Source organism: Doryrhamphus excisus, linkage group LG8 (assembly GCF_037039965.1).
Source record: "Doryrhamphus excisus strain RoL-2023G ecotype Guam linkage group LG8, RoL_Dexc_Guam_v1.1, whole genome shotgun sequence".
Classification (NCBI taxonomy): domain Eukaryota; kingdom Metazoa; phylum Chordata; class Actinopteri; order Syngnathiformes; family Syngnathidae; genus Doryrhamphus; species Doryrhamphus excisus.
The window spans coordinates 19,071,933-19,095,458 of record NC_136364.1 but is presented as its reverse complement, the minus strand read 5'-3'; the positions used below and the strand labels follow the sequence as shown (position 1 = coordinate 19,095,458).

Below are 23,526 nucleotides of genomic sequence, written 5' to 3'. Positions count from 1 at the left end.
CTACCATGTATGCACAATTAAGCGTGTGTTAGTTGTGTACCATCCAGGCAGGCACCAGAAGTGGGTGTGATTGTAATCTCACACTATTTATAACCGAGAACCAGAATTTCCCGAGTGCAAATAGAGGGATCTCACGTTCGAGTTGAATGTAGTTTTGCAGCAAAAACAACTGATGGACCAACTTCCTTCCAGCTCCCGCCTCAGGTCATCCTGTGTGAAACTTTATCTGTGCTCTAACCCTGCAGGTATGTCAGCAAAATTTAATAACCGATGCTGTTGTCCTTTAAGGATTTATTTAGTTGTTTTCTGACTGGATTCCCTTGCAGATACTGTGGTGGAGCGCAGAGCTCTGAGAGAGGTTGTGTTCCCAAAACTTGAAGAGCATTGCAGACACACACTGGGAGTAGACCTAAGGGTGAGTGCACACTTGTATCTTGTAAATTCTGAGATATTCCTATGTATTATGTGCACAAAATGAGGGGTGTGAAAAATATCAACATAAAACACAGTATTTACAGCTTTTGCCTGTTTATATTTGAATATTTAGTGCTATTTAAAAGCACTTATCTTCCATTTTAGAGTCAGACCTGGATGGTGCGAACCGAGTAGTGGTGGGCAAACCCGTTCATTACTGTTCACCGGATCATTCCGGTTCATTCAGTAAAAAGATCCGTTCATTTCGGTAATTTCGGTCAATTAGACGTTAGCCTGTGATCTCTCCGTGTGCATGTACCCGGTCAGCCGTGACGAGTCAGTCCGTTCACTCATGTTCGTGTTCGTTCCGACTCAACTGTCGGTCATGAATGAACCGCCGACGAGTGTCGGTCAATCGCTCTGTCTCGGTCTTTCAGTCGGCTAACCCCGCCCACCCACAGAACGAGGCGCGACGATAGGTTAAGACAGGCGAGCACGCAGATAGTCCCGCCCTCCAAAAGGAACTTACAACTTTACATACTATCGACTTAAAGTGACACAACATTCAGCCATTATTGTCTGAAATAGTAGTAATTTAGTATAATTTACTATACGTAGTACATAGAGGAGAAAATACTGCATGGCAGTCGCCTTTATCTGTTGTATAAAACAAACAAAAAGGCAGCAGCTGTGTGTGCGTATCACATCAATTGTCCTCTTCTCTATTCAATAGATTGTTATTATTATTAAACACTGCTGATGCTAGTTTGCAGCAACATTTCCGTCCTTTCACGCGTGTGTGTCCGTGGGCCTGCTCCAGGTGATCGACCCACACGAGTCCAGTCATCCCAGCCAGTGGCCAGATGAAAACACCCGAAAAGCCCTGATAAAAGAATGCAGAGAAAGCTCCACTGGGCCGTTTTTTCTGGTATGAACCATTTAGCATTTAGCATTTTAGAACTCGTCACATTGTTAAACTTACACAACAAAATGCTAACCTGACTCTAAGCTAGCCTCTACAGCACTATATCATGTGTGTTTATAAATAGCTTAAAGTAAGATGGTTAATATTAGGTTAATATTAAAGAGGAGGTAAGTGTAAGAAACATTTTTTAGCGACGAGACATTTAAATGCTAATAGTTTTAGGTTTAGTCTTACTGATGTTCCCTTTACGGCCACATGGTGGTGCTGCAGGCTCTGATAGGACATGACTACGGGAGGCCCAGTCTTCCTGCCTTGGTGGAGGTATCACACTTCCACATGTTACTGCAGCAGCTCCAGCAGGCGGGCCTCAGCACCAGAGAACTGGAGAGAGTTTACCGCAGAGATGAGAACACCTGTCCACCATCATTTTGTTTGAGAACCGCCTGTGGGCCTCAGGTCACCATGAATTATTGTGTTATTTAATTTTATAATAAATCTAGATGTCAGGTTTGTACAAATGGAGCTGACGCTCAAATGTAACATTGATGTTTCCAAGTAATGTTGAAGGAAAATTTGCATTAAAGTATAATCATGATAAAAAAGGAAGATATTAGATTATATAATTATTCTAAAATAAGAATAGAATTGCTCTACAGGAGGATTTGATGACGCTTTTTGAGACTGCTGTGAGTCTGTGTGTGCACAAGCAGCTTCTGACTGAAGAAGAAGCCGTCACTTTCAACCGATCAGGTGAATTAAGTGTGTGTAAATTCAGTGTATTTCTGTAACATGTTATTCACAACCATTCCTGTTCAGTCCTTGATGGAGATCTTCGTTTTGCTCTGGAAAACTGCCCTCGTAACGACATCCTCAGACGTTGCCTTGTTTACGTGCACAAGGTTGTCAATCCAAAGGTCGGACAAGAGACGAGAAGTCAGAGTGGTTCCAAACTACATAAAGTAGAGGTGAATATCACTTTACTGTTCATACACGGAGCTATTTGAAATATTTTGACCTTCTCACGTGGTTAAATAAAGTAGTCCAGGAGAGTCTGTCTGCCGTCCACCTTGACACTACACCTACTATGACAAACATAGAAGTAAAAATAAGATAATAAATAAAATATACACACATTTTTCACTCAAAAGTGAGTGACGCCCCTGCTATTTACAATAATATATATATATTACATATATATTTACAATAATATAATTTATTTATTTAAATACAAATTCAGTGCATGAATCATTTGGGCCTTAACTGTACACTATGTAGATATTATTCACATCTAATGCTACACATCCTCATTGTACTTCCAGGCTTCTTACCCTGCAACATCTTCATCAAGCGAGGGGGATTTACTCTCAGATCTGATTGACAACTTCCTGAGGGGTCTTGTTGACTCCTGCCAGCTTGAGGCCTTCACAAGCACCACCGAGTGTGACCCTCGCTACGGTTACACTACTGCCAGGAGGCGGGGTTACGCAGAAGTTCTCTGCCATCAGGTGCATTCTGACCTGATGAGACTAATTGACAGTTCAGTCACAAATGTGAAAATGGGAAGCTGTTACCTCAGTCATGCTTTGGCCAGAGAGGGAGCGGAGCAGGAAGAACACTGCGCCGAACTGTCGAGATTTTATGATGTCATAAGGCCAGAGGCGGACCAGGTCAGAGGTCATATATACCAACACCAATATATGCAAATGTATTTTTTAATGAATATTGATGGAAAAAACACCAACAGATTCGAGCCTACGTGCAGCAGAGTGACAACGGGTGTCCGCTAGTACTTACAGGAGGTCCTTGTGCAGGGAAAAGTGTACTGCTTGCTCATTGTGCTCAGCAGGTAAATGCACACAATCTTCTCAAAACATGAACAAAACATTAACAAGATAACTGATAATAGTAGTAAACAATAAAAGTTTACTATATGTTGACGCTTCCCACGTTCTCTCCCTGTAGATGAAGTGCTGGCTCCCTGACGTTGATCCTGTTGTGATAACCTTTTTTACCCACTTTCCACACCTGCCTTCCGTGGTGCGCCTACTGTCCAGCTTGTGTTATGAAATCATCAGGATTTATGACCATGCATCATCTGCAGAAGACGTTTCCTTCAGTGAGCACAAAGACAATGAGTCTCGCATAACTCCAACATGGAACTCTGACCTAAACCTGAAGACTGTACTGAGAGCCATCAAAAAACCCGACATGGGCCTAAATGAAGTAACACAATGTCTGTGCTTCCTCCTTTCCCTCCTGCCATCTCCCAAACAACCTTTAGTTCTAATCTTGGATGGAGTGGATCAAATGGGGCATCACTTTGTCGTTGAACTCATAGAAAGCTTACCCTCCCCTCTTCTTCCCAGAGTCAAACTCATCCTTGGTATCTCCTCAAACCAAACTGGAATCATACAGCTCATCAAGCAACATTACCGACAGTGTAGTGCCCATGGATGTGTGTCAGAGGGTGCTAAGTGTGTGCCGCTGGCGTCTGCAGACAGGAAGCAGTGTTATCAGATGTTGATGTCACAGCTGAGCAGTTCAGGGAGGAGAGTAACCTCGGGACAATTGGTGCTGGTGAACAAGGCACTGACTTCCTGTTGTCTCCCCCTCTACGTCCGTCTGCTACACAGACACACATCACTGTGGTGCTCCGGTACAGTAGATTAACACATCTTTGTAGCATAACCTGCTCATATTTGTCCTAATCTGTTTATTTTCTCTTGTCAGATTCGGATGTGTTGGAGTCGTGTCTCCCGGATTGCATCCATTCATCCATTGCTGCCTTGCTTAATCACCTGGAACACAAATATAGTTCCCGTTTGGTGGCCCGTGCCGTCTCTTACCTCACCCTCTGCAGCACAGGCCTCACAGAAGGAGAACTTGCGGCTCTCTTGTCAAGAGTTGAATCATGTCAGGTCACACAAGTGGATGTGGAGAGACTACTTCTAGACTTGAGTGGGTTTCTCATCAAGAGAACAGCCATGGGGTGTCAGGTGTTGTTCTGGGTGAGCAGACATTTTGGGTTAGTTGTGGCTAAGACATATTTATGCACAGGAGAAGCCAGGGGAGGAATTCATTCGGAGATGGCCGACTATTTCAGTCGAGGATTGGACTTTGCAAGCACCATTGCACTGAACACAGAAAGAGAAGACAGAAATACAGAAGAGCAACCCTCGCTCGGAGACCTTGCTGATGCCAGAGGAGCTCTAGAACTGATGCATCACTTGCAAGAAAGCAACAGGCTGGAGATAAGAATTAAGGTGTTGCTGTCATGGAGGTTCCACCGTGTTTTGGTGCAGGCTGGACACCTGAGAGATCTAGTGGCCATGTTGAGACGGGATGAGGGGAAGGAATCGAGGAACTTTCTCAGGGAACGCACACTCCTAGCGAGCATATTTACGTCTTCATCCTGCCTTCTGGAAAGCGCTCCCGTGGAGCTACCTGCACTGATGGAAGCCAGCCTCCTCCCATATGTGGAGCTCTTCCCTGTGCTCAAAGATTATGTCCGAGAGATCAGGATGAGAAGTCGCGGATTGGCGGCGGTGGTTTCTCCCGCTCCCGACACTGTCGTCTGTCTTTGGCGTCTTGAGTTTGATAACGTAGCAAAGCTGTCTGTGATTGCAGCAGCAGGGACGCATGGTGGGACGGTTGCAGAGCTTATGAGTGATGGCTCAGCGTGGATACGGAGAGACGTGGGCCGTGGTATTGTGCGGCTATCGCTCAGTCAAGAAAAGAGCGAAATCAAGTTTGCAGGGGTGAAAAGCAGCCATGGATTCTTGCTATTTTCCACCCTGTGCAACAAGCTCTTCTTATATGATGACGCAGCTCCTGACATGCTCGAGGTTAAAAGCGCACACACGTTAAACTTACTAGAGGGATTTGTGGCTTGTGAGAAACAGTTATGCATGTGGTGGAAGAGGGAACATGTCGTGGATGTGTTCGATGCCTCCAGTGTGACTCTGTCCAACTTTCACTGTCAGAGCTGTGTCACCTGTGTGGTGTTCTCCTCCGGTGGCTCTCACGTGTACTGCGGTCAAGAGGAAGGCACTGTGTCAATTTTTGATATACATCGCCACAGCCTCCTTTTTTCTTGTTCAAACTCAAACCAAACTGCCATTGTGTCAATCATCCTTAGTGAAAATAATCATGAAATGGCTTGCATTGGAAAGACGGGAGGTGTGACATTATGGGATGTTACTGCTGACAAACAATCACCAAGACTTGTTAAAGAAAGCTCTATTGGGATTGAACGTAATGACATCCTTAATACTGATTACTCGTATGAATGTAGCAGCTTATTATTGTGTCATAATAAGTATATTACAGTGTGGGATACATGCGAGTGGGAGATGTGTGACCAGTTCTTGGCTCCACACGATGGAGCCTTCATTCAAGCTGTGTTCTCACAAGATGGACACCTATTCCTGGCTTTACTCGACGCTTGTCCCCGAGTGTTAGTGTGGATGGTGAGCACAGGTTTGTGTGTTCTCTCCTTAGACACCCACGAGCCACCTCGTATTCTCCTCAAAACCACCTCAGAAATCGTATGTGTCGCTGACGACGGCCGCCTTACGGGTTGGGACTCTGGGATGATTTATTTTGCGGGTGCAGCTCCAAAAATGGGATGCGGTGTGGAAGAAGTAGTGATGGAGCAAACAGGGTGTTGGTTCTACACAGCAGATGGGTCGGAGATGGTGTGGAGATGGAAATTCGAGACAGGTCTTCCACATTCTAACTTCCTCCATGATAGTCCTGTGAAAAAGGTGCGTCTCAGTCAGGATGACGTTACACTTGTGACACTCTCAGGGGAGGAAATTTATGTTTGGCGGACAAAAACGGGGCAGAATATCGTCCGTATTTGCGGCAGCGCAGCTACAGATGTTCTCATCACACCTAATTCTAATTTTGGTGTCAGCATCTCTGAGCAAGGGCTCTCTCGGGTTTGGAAACTGGCACATGGAAGTGTTGTATGCGCTATACACCTGTACCTTTGTGATGCACAGTTGTCACCTGAGAGCACCTTTCTCATCGGCCGCCATGGTGGAAACCTGCTGGCTGCCAGCTTGTGGTCTGGCATGATCAGTAAGCGTTTCTCGAGAGAGAAAAGCTCAGAAGACGTCGTCGCTTTCCACACACTTTCACAGCACCCTGATTTTGTGGTCGTGATGGTCGCTTCGGGAGTTATATACACCTGGAAGATGTCCGATGAGACCGTATGCAGACATTTTCAGTTGCCGGAGACATTTTACTGTCAGCCGCAACACTTTCAGATGACATCTGATGGGAGCTTTGCATTGCTGTCTACCGATAACGCAGCAATCACACTCTTGGACGTGTCTCAGGTCAGACTGTGCTCTTTTAAGGCTGAGGGTTCTGTAATGAAAGCCTGCTTGGATGAGGCTGGGTGCTACATTGCCTACATATCACATCCCACAAGGCAGGAGAAGGGGTGTGCCTGCACACTTCATACACAACCTATTCTTACTATTGTACAACTTTCTGATGGTAAAAAAGTAGGCCGCGTGTTTCTGTGTAAGGATCCATTGACCCTGCTTATATATGGCCAGCAGTATGTCTTTGTGGGTTTTCGGGATGGCTCTGTGGGTGTTTATTCCATTTCAGGACACACAGTAAGGGGTGCGGATGGAATCGGAGATACTGAAAATTTGAGCTGTCATTTGAAAGAATGCTATTTTGACACAGTACCAATGACATGGTTTCCACTCGCAACACCCAATATTACATGGTCGTAGCTTCTGTGGTATGTGTTAGTCAACCACTAGGAAAGCAAAGACATAGCGAAACAGACATACTTGCGGTTTGTTAGTTCCAAGGGAACTGGTGTAAACCATTGCCGCAGAAAGATCACAAACAATCATGGCAGCAGACTGTCATCCCACTCCAAAGCAAAACACTGCAATTAAGTTGAAAGTGAAAATCAAGGAATTTAAATAATAAAAAAAAACAATGATACTGAAAATAAATAAGTAAATTAAAAAATATCAATGAAAAATGGAAGGTGAAAAAAACCTAAAAAAATAAATCCTATATATGATAATGTGTCATTAGTCCATCACAATTACTTGTGAAGCAGGTAATTACTTTAAAAACTTTAATTCATAAACTGTATAATTCATACCAACTGCAATTATGTGGTTAATCATATTTGTCCGGGTCAGAAACACTACCTCTTCCATCATTAATAACCTTATGGGTGTGCCACAAGGATCAACCTTGAGTCCTCTTCTATTCACTCCATATATCAATGATCTACCAGATGCTTGGATGCTTATCATAAAAAACCTTTTCTAAATCTGTCCATAGGTGGCTCCTGGATAATCAAATATGCACACATGATTCAATTTGGTGTTTTATTAACATTTTATTCATTCTGTGTTTACTGTGTAGTATATATACTTGGATTTAATTTGTCTTTGGAAAGTATGTTTGTCTCTGTGCCCATTGTATGATCGTTTTTAGTACCATTTTCTAAAAGTATTTTCACGGCGGAGGGGTGGTTAGCGCCCAGGCCACACAACTAGGAGACCCGAGTTCGATTCCACCCTCAGCCATCTCTGTGCGGAGTTTGCACTTATGCAGGACACATATCAGTTTTTCATACTTCAATTGTTTATTAGATTAACATTTTGTCATTAAAATGTGTTCACTGCCAAAGAAAGTGTTGCAAATTGAACTCTAAAAAGTGCTTTTCTAGATAATTACACATTTTATTTCTCCGACAGCACTTGAAGGCAACACGATGCATACTGTATTTAAATACGAAGTGAGACCTCGAACGCATCACTCCACCTGGACGCAAACATGTCGCAGCTCTTGTTCTGGGGTGACAGCACCTGCGGGGAATTCGGCCCACAGACATCCACAAGTCCCGTGTCGTGGACTGTACCGGGTGTCGTGACCAACATTTGCTGTGGGGATCAACACGTTTTATTCCTACTGGATGATGGAACAGTTTTATCACAAGGAAGCAACTCACGGAGACAGCTTGGACGAAAGGCTTTAAAAAATGTCAAATCATCAGGTAGGCATATGTCGGTTTTCTTTTGTTTATGCACATTTATAGCATATTTCTCTCAGTGTATAATTTTAATTGTTTGAAATTATATAATCTTAAGGTGTAGATATGCGCGCTCACATTTCCAAAAAACTGAAACTTATCCTTTGCCAACCGAATTAAAAAGTGGTACACATCCAACGAAACCTAATAAAATCCATACTATCCGTGCCTGTACCAAAGTAAAACTGTCACTTTTGATTGACAATGCGGCATATGGAAGTATTTCGTCCCATACGCACTCACTAATTGTCAAGTTTCAGTTTCGTTTCCCTGGAATAAAAAAAAACGGGCTAGTGAGAGTCATTGATATGACTCGCGTTATTTCATTATTATCAATGAACGAAGGAGCGTTTTCTTATATTTTTTACGGCAAACGTCCTAAATACATTTTAATGCTCTAATTAAAAATATTGATTGTTTTGATTAAATATTGCACAGTTGAGCATTCTTCTCTCTCAAAAGGCAGAATACATACATGCATATATAGACCAATGTAATATATAGTGTATCGTAATGACCCTTAGGGGTATTATGTGTTATGTGTTGTATTTGCGCATGCGTTTCAATGGAGAGATATGTTCCGGGGTTGGGGAGGAAAAGGGGTGACGGACAGGAAGTGAGGCAAACCCGCATGTTAGCGAGTTGTAGGCATGTCTTACAGCCGCGACAGTAGAGCATTGTTTTTTTTTGGACCTTAATAAAAAAAAACGGTTGTTCTGGTCTGGTGTTTGGCTGAGCGTTACAGTATAATGTGAAATATACTGTATGTGTCAACATAAAAATATTAAAATGGAGTTATCATTACTGGCCCTAAAGGCCGTGTGGAGGGCCTGGGTGCGGTGGTGAGCTTGGCTTGCGGTCAGAACCACTCTCTGGCCCTGTGTGCATCTGGAAGGGTCTACTCCTGGGGGGCGGAAGAAGATGGACAACTTGGGTTGTTACCCAATTCCTTGTATGATGATCAGAAAGCAACGTAAGAGCTCCTTTTGCCTGTTCACTCCATTAAAGGTGCATACTGATGAATACACTGAAGTTGCCATTTTTAATGTCTTTTCAATGCAGGCTGGTGCATATTGCCATTCCAATACCTGTCATTCAGGTTGCTTGTGGAAACTCACACTCATTGGCTTTGACCAAAGGTAGGACACACCTTCAAAATGATCCATTGTCCCCTGTACTATGTTTGGTTCTTCCATTCTTCAGGAGGCGATGTCTTATCCTGGGGTTTAAACAGTCATGGCCAGCTGGGTGCGGGGAAGGAGTGTTCAATGCGGTATCGACCCTTGCTGGTGCGAGCGCTCAATGGCATACCGGTAACCCACATCTCGGCTGGAGGAGCTCACACGCTGTTCCTCACGTTGTCGGGCCTGGTGTACTGCTGTGGGGCCAATAAACATGGTCAGCTGGGCCTGAACAGGGTTGATGAGAAAGGTAACCACTTCACACTTTCAAACTTAGCATAGCATGTTTGCGTCAAGCGGAGTCAAACATAGCACATTTCACCTTGTACGGCAAAGTATATGTTTATTGATTACATAACAATGATATTTAGTTGAATGGTTAGCACGCAGGCCTCACAGCTAGGAGAACTGAGTTCGATTCCACCTGTTTGCATGTTCTCCCCGTGCATGCGTGGGTTTTCTACCTCTTCCATCATTAATAACCTTATGGGTGTGCCACAAGGATCAACCTTGAGTCCTCTTTTATTCACTCCATATAGCAATGATCTACCAGATGCTTGGATACTCATATACATTTTATCATTTAAAACCTTCTCTAAATCTGTCCATAGGTGGCTCCTGGATAATCAAATATGCACACGATTCCATTTGGTGTTTTATTAATATTTTATTCATTCTGTGTTTCCTGTGTAGTATATATACTTGGATTTAATTTGTCTTTGGAAAGTATGTTTGTCTTTGTATGATCGTTTTTAGTACCATGAGTAAGCACTGCGGATGGGTGGTTAGCGCGCAGGCCACACAGCTGGGAGACCCGAGCTCGATTCCACCCTCAGCCATCTCTGTGTGGAGTTTGCATGTTCTCCCCGTGCATGCGTGGGTTTTCTCCGGGTACTCCAGTTTCCTCCCACATTCCAAAAACATGCTAGGTTAATTAGTGACTCCAAATTGTCCATAGGTATGAATGTGAGTGTGAATGGTTGTTTGTCTATATGTGCCCTGTGATTGGCTGGACAATTTATTTTTTTTTTTCACTTTTTTTTACATTTTTTGTACACTTTAATTACCCTCCACTATTTGGAGAGCACAAGAAAACGTATCTTTTTCTGCCGTAAACAGGCCGATTCAACATCTGTGTGGTTCCTGCACTCCGATGCCTGAGCGTCTCCTCCATCACTTGTGGAGAGAATCACTCTGCTGTCCTAACAAAGGTACCAGTCTCAGCTCTCTTTTTGGAACCAGTCATGAACCAGAACCAGTTGATTATATGACCGTGTGATGTTGACATTCACAGGAGGGAAAAGTTTATACATTCGGAGAGGGAGCTCACGGTCAGCTGGGTCACAGCTCTTCTGCTGACGAAGTGATGCCCAAACTTGTGGCTGGGATTGATGGATGTGCCTCACAGGTGGCATGTGGCAGGTAAACACGTGGCTTGTATAACGCTTTATGGTGCATACATACAACTTCATGTATGTTATTTTCGCGGGAAGCACGAAATCCAAAGAAATACAGCTGGAATAGGTGCAGATTCTGGAAGATCTTGAAAGCTTTCTGTGCGGGAGCTGCTCCATAGGGGTTACAACTCAATAAAAAGGGACGAAAAAGGAGCATAATAGGTCCTTTTGAGAAATTGAAGTTTATTGGTTTTGATACAGTGTACTTGCATATATTGTTGATATATTAATAAAAAAAGGGTGTCAAAATAATGTTGATAATAATATGGAAATTGATCTGAATATTATCCTCCAGCCTCCTTGCAGATTTTGAAACAGAAAAGCGGCGAGGTTGAAGTGGACGGTCAGTATCCAAAAAAAATATGCAATTGACTACAAAATCTTAATTCTTTTTAGACGCCACACTCTAGTTTTGGGATCTTCTGGCCAACTGTGGGCCTTTGGAAATGGGGTTAAAGGTCAAATTGGGAATGGAAAACCAGAAGGTTGTCAGACCCCCACACTGGTACAACTTCCATGGAACTCTGACAAGGCGACAGCCACACACAAAGGTCTGGATGTTAGAATATATTTTCTCGAATATGGAAATGTAGTCTTTATAATATTTCATATCTCTGGATACTAATTATTTGGTTTTCGAAGCAGACTTGAAAATAGCAGCTGGTTGGAACACAAGCTTTGCTTTCACTTCACCGCAGGTAATGTGTGTTCTTCTTTGCCATACTGTATATCTGTATAATATTTTGTCTTTATTGTAACATGTACTAAATTACTGTTATTTTTCTTTAAGGACGGGAAGCAACGTCAAATAACCGGAAGGCTTGATGAGGCAAAACTACGAAAATGGCTGGCATTAAAAAAAAGCAGGCCTGAGCCCGAGAGGTCCCATTTTGTACATCAGTAATACAAAATACATCAGTATCATGACTACAATAACTGAAGTTTTGCATGTCTTTTTCTGTCTTTATGCTACAGTGAAATCACTGAGATGTTTTTGACGAGTTCAAGCTTGGTTGCAAGTTTTACAAAAGCGACGTGAGTACTTTTTGTGGAGACTTTTCTTGAGCAAAAATGGAATTTAGTCACATCAATAACATGAGTCTTTTTTAATTTTGTGTGTCAGTGGGCTTTCACAGGCAGCAGATGCCTTAAATGTGGACCTTGATGCTGCAAGCCAAACTTTCTCTCAGATGTTGGCAGTACCGTGGATCCAAAAAAAGGTTCTGAAATACTATTTTTTTTAAATTTTATTTATAGTATGTTTTTTTGTTTATGTTGTGGCATCACTGTTTTGACATCTTGGCTAAATAGTGTATATAAGGTTAAATGTTTATCAAAGTGAAAGCCTTTTTTCTACCTTTTTGTTGAGAACTGTTAGAATTTTGATTACTAAAGAACAAAAAAAAGTAGAAGCAAACATATACAGCCCAAGAACACAATTTTCCATATGGCAAATATCAATATAAGACTGGATAATATGTTTGCTTCATGCAATTTTTGTCTCATTAAATATTCTTTTTTTAAAAACCTCAACACAATATAGATGCATAAAAAAGTAATAAGCTAAACTTATTAACTTAGTAAACAGTCCATCACTCAAATTTAATTCTCTTTAAGCAAATAATGTGCTCAAGAACGGTCTTTAGTTTACAGAACTAGGGATGCGCCCATATGTATACTGTAGTGCAGTCACTGGTGGTATACTACGTCTGTAGCCACAGCTGCCGTGTAGTAGTCTAATGGAAACGTGACTACCAACCATTCATACACCAGTGTGGGCAAGCACTGGTGCCATGTGGTTGAAGTGTCTTGGATGGAGGAAGTAAGGATCGAACCACCAACCTTCCGATTTCTGGACAACCTGCTCTACTTTCTGACCACCTCACTTCTAAATACTCATTTATAAAAGCACACACACCTACAAACCCTCTTTTACACACACTTGATCACCCTTTTCTTCGTCTTTCAACGCGCAACTTTTATTTTGTCATCATGACAAACAGCAATTCAAGTACAATTGCTAATAAATGCTAATAATAACACTAATGAATTCCCTTTCATAGCTAATTCCCAAATAGCTGTCTTCAGATTGTAACCCAAATTTTAGCTAATAAAATTCTAATAAAGCGGCACGGCAGTCGAGTGGTTAGCGCGCAGACCTCACAGCTAGGAGACCAGGGTTCAATTCCACCCTCGGCCATCTGTGTGTGGAGTTTGCATGTTCTCCCCGTGCATGGTACTCCGGTTTCCTCCCACATTCCAAAAACATGCTAGGTTAATTGGCGACTCCAAATTGTCCATAGGTATGAATGTGAGTGTGAATGGTTGTTTGTTTATATATGCCCTGTGATTGGCTGGCGACCAGTCCAGGGTGTACCCTGCCTCTCGCCCAAAGACAGCTGGGATAGGCTCCAGCACCCCCTGCGACCCTCGTGAGGAAAAGCGGTAGAAAATGAATGAATGATGTTTTCTAATAAAACAAATCAGGCGAGAGGAGGCTCGCATCTACAAAAAAAACCCACTGTATAAATGGCAATAAAAAAACATTCTCTGTTTTCTGCTCAGTATTTGTTCCCGCTTACGGTTCCTCATCAACTCTTTTCCAATCTCTCTTTTCCACACAGGTGGATTTGAGCGCCTTGATGGAAATACTCCTTGTGTCGAGAGCTTCCCTCAAATCTCCAGAGATTGTTGTTGTTCTGCTCTCTTGCCCTCTTTTCCAAGATGTTTCACAGGTTCTGGCCCTGGTCTTGCCTTTGGCTGTGGCCATTACCGACATGAGCGAGAAGTGTCAGACAACACTGAGTAAGCTTAAAATCTTTCATCGGACAAAAACACAGAAACTAAAACTACGGTGCAATTTTTATTTATTTATTTTTTTAACTCCAGAAAGTTGGTGGGCCTCCCTGTCTGCCACCATGCTGTTGAAGCACATCCTGGTATTCAAAAATGCTTTGGATTTTGTGACCAAAAATCTTCTCCTCGAAACACATGTGACAGGCGTCAAAGCCACGATGGAGGTCATCAAGCTCCTCTACAAAGTCAGTGTTTTGTTTTCATTTCACTTCATTTTACCAGTATGACCAAAAAACAGGCTGCACGGCGGACGGGTGGTTAGCACGCAGGCCACACAGCTAGGAGACCCGAGTTTAAATTCCACCCTCGGCCATCTCTGTGTTGAGTTTGCATGTTCTCCCCTTGCATGCGTGGGTTTTCTCCGGGTACTCCGGTTTCCTCCCACATTCCAAAAACATGCTAGGTTAATTGGCGACTCCAAATTGTCCATAGGTATGAATGTGAGTGTGAATGGTTGTTTGTCTATATGTGCCCTGTGATTGGCTGGCCACCAGTCCAGGGTGTACCCCGCCTCTCGACCCTCGTGAGGATAAGCAGTAGAAAATGAATGAATGAATGACCAAAATAAATATTCTACATATACGTCTTTACTGTTTTATTGTTATTTTGGCATATATATCAGACATATATTCAATATCATTACTGAGTGAAAAATGAATACATTTTTTTATAGGCAAACAAACGAGGGAAGTCCTACAAAGTCCCGCTGAGCACCTTTTATGTCAGTGATATGTCATATCGGGAGCTTGTGGAAGATGCCATTCTTTTGTTGGCATTTAATAACCAAGAGGTAATATTATACACCATATGTGTACACGCCTGGTTTGTTGCAGTATCTCCTTCATGAGTTTCTTGCCTGTTTACTGTTTAACTACTAATCTTTTCTTGAAGGATGATTCCAAATCGCCTGCCATCTTCTGCCTGTACCCCTTCCTGCTCAGTTTGCATTGCAAGCGGATGGCCTTTAACGTCATCGCCATGCTGACGGTATCGTGTATGCATACACCACATATGATAGTTATTAATAGCCTGTTACAGGATTTTTTTCTCAACATATATCCCTCAGAAAATGCAACATGTCCCATGGGTTGGATTGAGGCCATTTGTGGCTGAGGAGCAAGACTCGTCATCAGTCTTTCTGCTTTTTCTGAGACCGAGTAACCTGCTTGAGGACACCTTCAGACAGCTCAATGCAGCAGACCACAGCGTCTTCAGAAGGCAGCTCCAGGTAATATGTGGGACTGTTCTCATAGTCTGTTAGTTTGCATCTGCTCACCGAAGTGACGCAGACGGTCACATGGTTGACACCCACCAATAGACACAAGTTCTACTCCTGGGAGTTCCTTCACATTCTCATTCATTCATTTTCTACCACTTTTCCTCATGAGGGTCGCAGGGTATGCTGGAGCCTATCCCAGCTGTCTTTGGGCGGGGTACACCCTGGACTGGTGGCCAGCCAATCACAGGGCACATATAGACAAACAACCATTCACACTCACATTCATACCTATGGACAATTTGGAGTCGCCAATTAACCTAGCATGTTTTTGGAATGTGGGAGGAAACCGGAGTACCCGTAGAAAACATGCAAACCCCACACAGAGATGGCCGAGGGGGGAATTGAACCCTGGTCTCCGAGCTGTGCGCGCTAACCACTCGTCCGCCGTGCAGCCCACTTTACAAGTTATGTACATTATGCTGAGAGTGCACTGGGCCGGCGCCAGTTGGTGCCAGTTGGTGCCAAAGATAATGTGATTGGCTGGTGGAGACGAATTATGTTCGCTCGGCATGTTGCCATGTTGCCGTTATTCGGCGCCACAGCAAGCCAATCACTTAACCTTTGGCGCGAACTGGCTCCCACTGGCTCCGGCCAAGTAGACACCTAGCATCATTGGCGCAACTTGGCTCGCGCCATTACATTCCAGTTAATTCCAATAGGCGAATTGTTTGCACCATTTGGTTCCACTTGGTGGACACTTCACACTGATTGCTTGATGCAAGTGGCGCGAAATTTTCTTGCCGCCAAGCAAAAATGACTTGATATTTAAAATTATACTATATTTATATACTGATTTTTTTCTTTACAAATGACATTTCCTATATTTTTTATTATTATTTTTTACTTTTTTCTCATAAATGTGCAACTTTTTTCTCATTGTACAGCATTTATATCCTAGGACTTTAGACTTTATTCTGGGGAAATTGCAGATATTTTCCATTTCTCCTGTTTTAATCTTCCAACTTTTTAAATTTTTTTCTGGTAATATTTGTTTTCATAATTATGACTTTATTGCCATTATATATTGACTTTATTTTCTGAATATTGTAACTTTTGTCTGCAACCTAATGTTCTAAAAATTTAAAAAACTAATTAAATAAATAAAAATTATAATTGAAAAAATTAAACTATTTTTTCTTTTGTTGGATTCACAACTTTAAACAAGTATTTTTCTATATTTCTGTATTTTTAATATTTTAAAATTTTATTTTTGTCATATTATTCTCGTAGTGTTTTATTCTCCTGGTATTATTTTTACTTAAATTGACTTAGTTTTCTGTTTGGTAATATTTGTTTTCATAATTATGACTTTATTGCCATTGTATATTGACTTTATTTTCTGAATATTGTAACTATTGTCTGCAACCTAATGTTCTAAAAATTTAAAAACATTTTTTTATTAAATAATTAAAAATAATAATTAAAAAAAATTTTACTTTATTTTTTCTTTTGTTGGAACCATGTCGTATCACAACTTTAAACAAGTATTTTTCTATAATATTTTAACTTTATGCTACTGTTATTATTACTGTTATATGTTATTTTTGTCATATTATTCTCATAGCATTTTATTCTCCTAGTATTATTTTTACTTAAATTGACTTAGTTTTCTGTTTTTGCTATTGTTTTCTTTTTCCAAACAGAACACGGTCTATGAAGGAGAGTACCACGCAGAACATCTCAACATTGTCACCTTCTGGGAGGTGTTTGACAAACTAACAGTGGAAGAAAAGAAGAAATTCCTTTGTAAGTGTTCCGCTCAATTCTCAGCCTTCACAAGCGAGAGCTTTTCATTCTTTTGTCATCTTTTGTCATCAGTGTTCCTCACAGGCTCTGATCGTGTGCCTACTGATGGTATGGCCAGCATCAAAATGAGAGTTGCTATCTTGCCCAACTCCACCGACCGCCATTTCCCAGAAGCCGCCACCTGCCACCACCTTCTGCTCCTCCCTGTGTACCAGCGATACCCAGCTGAGAGGACAATGAATACCATGCTCCTTTATGCCATAAATTACAATCGTGGTTTCAGCAAGACTTTTAACACTGAAGGCTGAGTGAGGGTTACTTTAGTTGGAGCCACCTTGTGTTCACACTAGTAGTTTTATCAACATGTTACATCACTAACTCAAATAGTCCACATCAAAATACGACGTCTGCCGGGTTGAATGAGCATTATATTCTGCAATGTATCTTAGATTTCCTAAAAAGCTTCTAAAAGATACCGCTAAAGAGCACACTGATTTTGTCTTACATAAATGACATTTAGGGTTGCTTTTTGCTATCATTTTAACATCGTTGCATGTCTTCACTAAATAACCGCTGCTTCTTCCTACTTCCTGACATTTGGTGTACTACAATTTATGCTCAAAATAAATCACAAGCATTACCACGTCGTCGCTCTGCGTAGTATTCACATTAATGTCGAGTGAACTGAACAGCAACAGAGTTTACATCTTGTTTTGGTGCACACCAGGGCTCAACCTGGAACCCACTCCCATTTCCCAATGGATATTCAGATGCTGACTCCAATGTTAGGGAATAATATATCTATTGGCCAATTAAATTTGTGCATTTTTCAATAAAAAAAGGCATTAAATATAGTTCCTAACACAGACAACATTTTACTACTTTAAAATACTTTATTATCAGAAATTGTGTGAAACAAACAGCATATGAAGAATTTGAACATAAATCAAAAATATGACGTAAACAATGGGAGATCAAATGAAATAATTAGGACACTGACTTCGACATGCCCTGGCAGTACCAGTTGTTCTTATTAGTCCCAGTCCAAGTGTTGGGCTAGGCTGTTTTTTTTTTTTAATTAAACTTAATCTATTCTCTAATGGCTATAATCCGCTGATGAATCAGTCGAGCCCTATCATTAATATCTGAGAAAAACACAATTCATCTGCATTTTATTAGCACAAAACCAGCGTAAACAAGATGATCTGTTGGTACCTGCTGATATGCAATAAAGGATAATTCCACATTACTTTTAAAATAGTTAACAGCCATCTCTCCTTAATCAAATCCAACCAAGCACACTTTTTAAATTAGACTACGTCATTTCCTTTATTCCATCTGACTTTCGATATGAAAAGAAACAAATACAGTTACAATGTTTTTTTTGTTCTTATGTTAAAATGATATCAAAACGACATCGCCACTTGATGGCGAGGTCCAACTCGACTTTCATAACCGGGCAGCCAGGCATGAAAACATGATGCAAAGCACACAAATGTCACAATGTGAGCGCACGAACACACTAACAGAACCATAGAACATTTTAGTCCGGATGAAACACTTTCAGAGCAGACTTTTCTTCATCGCTTCCCGTGAAAGTGTGCGTGCTCTCTTGTTGGCTCACAAGAATCACTTAGAAGACTTTAGACCATAGCAGTTCCTAACAGACATACATATTTAAATATTGCTAAAAAAATAATTAACAAGTAATTACACAGTGTAGAAAAACAACTCTGCCAAATGTTGTAAGTATAAGAATGCTGTACATGTTGTACAAACAACATGGGGCTGTGCTGAGGGAGGAAAAGGCGTTACAAACACGTTATTGTGGCTGCTCCAAGCGAGGATGGAGCACGACCTTGTGCGCCGACCCTGATGGAGTGTGTTCATCCTAGGGCAGCTTCTGTGTGGGCCTCCGCCTCCCGCAGCTGTGTGTTTACCTGATGAGGTGGTAGGTCAGCCAGTACATGAAAACGGGCTGGGCCGCCGCTATAGACATCGTGAGGTACATCCTCAGCTGGTTCCTGGCTCCTCTCACCAGCCTCCCTTCTGCTGCTGCCTCTGAGAGCAGTTTCAGACGCAGAGTGCGGATCTGAACACGGGACAGACATCAAATACTTTTGTCTCTTTTTTAAAAATTATTTATGTCCTGATTTTTTTTAACACTCACCATAAATACAAAGATGGCAGCACAGCACCACAGTAAAGACAAGTAGTATGCAGGCCTCCCAAACATCAGTCCTGCGACTACGCCGACAATCATCCTGAGAAAATGACACACACGAAATACACAAATACCTCCATTTTTATTATTATTATTATTTCTATTATTATATTTTTATTTTTGGGTGTCTGTCAGAGATTAATTTGTTTTACATTATTTGGCACCAGTGTACCATTTTACTGTTTTAACATTTTTGACAGTCAATTTTGCATGAAGTCTTTATGCTGGTCATTTTAATCATGCAGTTTTTTTTTAAATTTGCATCATTTCCAATGAAAAAAAAACAGACTTGGAGGTCAGCTATTGCAATATTAAAGCTTCCACTGCATAACTAAAAATGGTTTCATAACTAAACTAAATTGATGATATACATATGAACTAATGATGTTGCTGCCAATACTCTATTATAAAGCAGTGTGACCCTTACCCGACGTATTTGTATCCAGAGAAGGCGAGCAGATCGATGGTTGTGAGGTCGGTGTTGATGGTTACGAGGTAGAGCGACAGGAGGACCGCCAGAACTTCCATGATGAGCCAGACCAGTGCTGAGCTCGCCTGTACTCCCAGCAACTCGGGAGAAAACCTGCGAGACCACGAAAGAATAAGTGATGTGTATATTAATTAATATACCTTATGGTTGATGATTTATGACTTTTGTGAATTGTGGAATTCCATCAATCCTAACTGTGTGGGACAACTTCAAGCGATACAGATTTCACCAGTAGAGGGTGCAATTCATCAGAAATGTGACCCCGGAAAGGCCATCCATCCATTTTCTATGCCGCTTATCCTCATTAGGGTGGCGGCGGGGGTGTGCTGGAGCCTATCCCAGCTGACTTCAAGCAAGAGGCAGGGTCAAGTGAAGGTAAAGTACACACACGATAGTTCATCCAACAACAACTTTAACATAAAAAGATCCATAAGCTGTGTGAACTTCTACCTGTTCTGTGTGCCAAGGGCCAGTCCAGCCACCAGCACATACGTGATGAAGCCCATGGTAGGAATGTAGAGATCTGGAGCATTGACGTCAAAGCGCGGCGCCACGGGGGTGTCCTGTTGGTAGCTAACCTCCCAGTTCTACCAAATATGGATTACACACACTGATGTCAGAAGGTAACCAAACTGTAAACATAGTCAAAATCTGTCTATAGTGTACCATTCTCCACAAAGACTGTGTCACCAACATGTGGGCACTGAATGAGGTCATGAAAGCAACCAAAAGTATGTAAGGAGTTGATCTAATAATAGAATACTTTAAATTTAGCCCACCTACCTCATGCATGTAGGGGAAAACGAGAAGACCCAGCTTCTTTCCCACGTACACGGTGTCCACTGCAAAGTAGTATTTCAGCTTGGAAATGGGGATGAATCGGTCCAGCTGGAGCACACAAGCACACACTGGTTTCCCCACTGGTGTACTTTATTTTACACCGGTGAAACATCTGCGAGTGAATCTTACATTCTTGTCCATGATTTCCTTCCCCTGGGATGCCAGTGAGCTGCCGTAAGCCATGGCGAGGTTCGACATGGGGTCTGTCAAGATGGCCTGACCCGAAAAACCTGCGTCATGAGGTGCGCTTTGTTGGTTCCTGTCGACAAAAAAAACATATATTTAGCTTTGGGCTGACAGACGTCACGCATAAGCACAACTGAGATACCAAAGTTTAATGTTGAAATGACAGCTTAAAGCTGTGTGCACACCGGACGCAATTAACATGATTTTGCCCCGCCCATACTGTTACCCTACCCTGTTACCCCGCCCTGTTTTGCTTTGGATTAGCAATGAAGCTAAAGGCTTATGACGCCGGGTACAAATAAATGCAGGAAATGATTTGGAATAAAACGGAAAATACACGTCAAGATAAAGCATCTCATCAAACATGTTGTTAAAGTTACGACGCTGCTCCCAGATGGAACTGAGTACGATGCTAACTTGCTAATTGGGTCAAATTATTACGTTTCATTAATGTTCATGTTAAAGGTTAAATAACTGTTAATACTGTACATTTGAATCTGAAAAAAATAATTTCTCTACCAACTGTATGTGGTTTCTTACATTTTTCTTATTTGCTGTTTTATTATTATTTTACTTATTTATTACTGATTGATTGATTTATTGTCTTTATTCTTAATTTGTTTATTTATTTTTTTTATCTTATTTTGTGTATAGAAAAATAAAAATTAAGATATTTGAGAACAGTGGAATGTTTTATCAGATATTTTGGTGTGGAAAACTGGAACCAAAGTACTGAAAAAGTGTAGGGTATAGCAGAAGCAAAAGCATTGAAGATAGTTTTTTTATTGATTTTTTTTCCAGTTTTTAATAAATGCGTTTTGTTTTTGTTTTTTCTGAAAACCTGATGCGGCCCGGCTTCACCCAGAACCTAGCTCCGGTGGCCCCCAGGTAAATTGAGTTTGTGAACCCTGGTCTAGTGCAAGAATGGAAAGCTTACCTTACGACTTGATAGATTGAATACATTCAAGGTGAGCCTCACCTGAAGGGTGTCGTCTGTGATCCGGATCGGCTCGTGTCCTCAAACAACTGACTGCCATCAAACCCATCAGTGGAGCTGTTTCGTAGACGCACATTAGGCTCTGGATGAAGACAAAGTGCAAGGTAAGTTCACACAGTTGTACCATTCAGCTGTGTTCATCATCATATGATCACCATCATCACAAGTACTGATGACGTCATCCTGAGAAACCACAGTTTCAAAATGGCCATAAACCACATTAAATAATTTGAGATTAATCAATTACCTAATTTCTGTGTCAGGGAACAAGCAAAACTACTTGACACAGCCTCTGTCAACGTTGGATTTTAGTCTACAGCATTATTTCACTTTTTAAGAATGACGACAAAGTGAATGCTGTGAATAAATAATATATTAGCAAGTTAGCCGCGCTATCTACTCCTTTTATTTGGAAAACACACTCAAGCTGCCAATTCTTAAATGGTGTGTTATTTACTAGAATTCCACGTACATGTTTGCATGATTCTGGTGAATTGCTACTCATGCTAGCATCTCCATTCAATCTGGTGTTCACTGAAAAGCAGGCAGCTAGCAAAACATGAATTGAGTGCCACTGCGAGACCAATACAACGTTTTAAGCAATAAAAGCACATAGGTTACTTACGTTGTCTGAAACCTTTTTGAGATGCTGTATAATCCATTTAGTTGGTTGCTACTATTAGCTCACTGTGCAGCAGCCGCAAGTTATAGGAAGAAACAGCGACTGTACTCACTAGGAAGTAAGGACGCTAAATGAAGACTACTGCAGACCATTGGACAGAATGTAGAACGACCGGAACAGAAAGTCCGCCATGATGGTGAGCAAGAGGTGTGGGGTGAGCCGAGGGTCATCTAAAGTTACGCACAGTGAACAATTAACATACAAAATAGTACATATATTGTATGAATAATTAACTGAGTATTTACACAATGCAACATTTATTTCAGTAATAGTATTGTCATTTGATATAGCCTAAATTATCTTCATGTTTCATTCATTCATTAATTCATTAATTCAGCTAATAACCCGAAAATGTTGTGTGGGAGTCCTACACAATATACACACCATATTTACTACAGCCAGGATTATGAATAAGTCTTTGGGAAACATGACATATGACAAATCTGGTATTTTGGACCCTCTATTATGCAATTAGTGGCATAACAGTGTGCCGGGTACATGTTCACAGTGCTTTGGTTTTGGATTCTGCTTACCATCATGGCAGCCAAACCGGCGTAAGGCATACTACGGAAGTAGATAGTAAATATTCAATTTAGAGTCCTTGCTGGAATGTTCTTCATCGAGTCAAACTCTTGCAAGTTACATCTTAAGTCTGTGTGATGCTGTCCTCTGGTGGATATGTTTAGTATTATTAGTATGATTTTAAGTGCGTATAAATATGCCCTCTCGTGGATACGTTTGGTATTAATCGTACTAAATATGGCTACTTTTATCGCTTTAAAGGCAATACAATTGTCAAAATACTGTTTTTGTCTCAAATGACTTTTTGTTGACTGGAATTGCAAATTCATGGAATATGTTGTCATGATAAGGGTAATTTATCCCCCAAATGAATACACAAGAAAATTATTTTTTTAAGGACAAAACAATTGTATATTCATCCCCTCAAGTGGCTGCACATACAATTCCGAGTCAAGTCAAAGTCAGTGCTATAATTTTAGTTACATTTGTGTGTTCAACTTGTTATAGCATATGTTGAAAAATATTAGGGGTATGTCCAATTATTGCATTGACCCAAATATAAGACCATATTGTTTCCCTTTGACATATGCCACTTTATAATCAGGATGTTGAGGTTTATATGAGCCAACCATCAGCAAAGCAGAGA

At 41.3% G+C, this 23,526-nt stretch overlaps 3 protein-coding genes across 3 annotated transcripts; 2 read left to right on the top strand and 1 right to left on the bottom strand.

Annotated features, from left to right (window-relative positions):
- The first annotated feature begins 40 nt into the window (after positions 1 to 40).
- On the top strand, positions 41 to 8,020 carry LOC131134131 (NACHT and WD repeat domain-containing protein 2). Its single transcript, XM_058079027.2, has 10 exons — positions 41 to 245; positions 327 to 415; positions 1,235 to 1,342; positions 1,610 to 1,795; positions 1,996 to 2,089; positions 2,156 to 2,304; positions 2,659 to 3,006; positions 3,084 to 3,185; positions 3,302 to 3,995; positions 4,070 to 8,020. Exons 1-10 carry the CDS (start codon positions 173 to 175, stop codon positions 7,093 to 7,095), a joined length of 4,869 nt encoding a protein of 1,622 aa, XP_057935010.2. The 5' UTR covers positions 41 to 172; the 3' UTR covers positions 7,096 to 8,020.
- A 4-nt stretch (positions 8,021 to 8,024) lies between these two features.
- On the top strand, positions 8,025 to 18,014 carry LOC131134136 (putative E3 ubiquitin-protein ligase HERC3). Its single transcript, XM_078793031.1, has 18 exons — positions 8,025 to 8,384; positions 9,237 to 9,393; positions 9,483 to 9,559; positions 9,624 to 9,851; positions 10,721 to 10,812; positions 10,896 to 11,023; positions 11,455 to 11,609; positions 11,704 to 11,756; positions 11,849 to 11,940; positions 12,034 to 12,093; positions 12,182 to 12,278; positions 13,683 to 13,863; positions 13,948 to 14,099; positions 14,588 to 14,704; positions 14,806 to 14,901; positions 14,981 to 15,166; positions 16,837 to 16,939; positions 17,012 to 18,014. The coding sequence occupies exons 1-18, from the start codon at positions 8,165 to 8,167 to the stop codon at positions 17,245 to 17,247; spliced, it is 2,430 nt and encodes an 809-aa protein (XP_078649157.1). The 5' UTR covers positions 8,025 to 8,164; the 3' UTR covers positions 17,248 to 18,014.
- On the bottom strand, positions 17,801 to 22,471 carry yif1b (Yip1 interacting factor homolog B (S. cerevisiae)). Its single transcript, XM_058079037.2, has 8 exons — positions 22,302 to 22,471; positions 21,659 to 21,758; positions 20,623 to 20,752; positions 20,437 to 20,541; positions 20,104 to 20,240; positions 19,591 to 19,746; positions 19,110 to 19,203; positions 17,801 to 19,031 (listed from the first exon to the last, which is right to left on the bottom strand). Exons 1-8 carry the CDS (start codon positions 22,336 to 22,338, stop codon positions 18,876 to 18,878), a joined length of 915 nt encoding a protein of 304 aa, XP_057935020.1. The 5' UTR covers positions 22,339 to 22,471; the 3' UTR covers positions 17,801 to 18,875.
- Between the last annotated feature and the right edge of the window lie 1,055 nt (positions 22,472 to 23,526).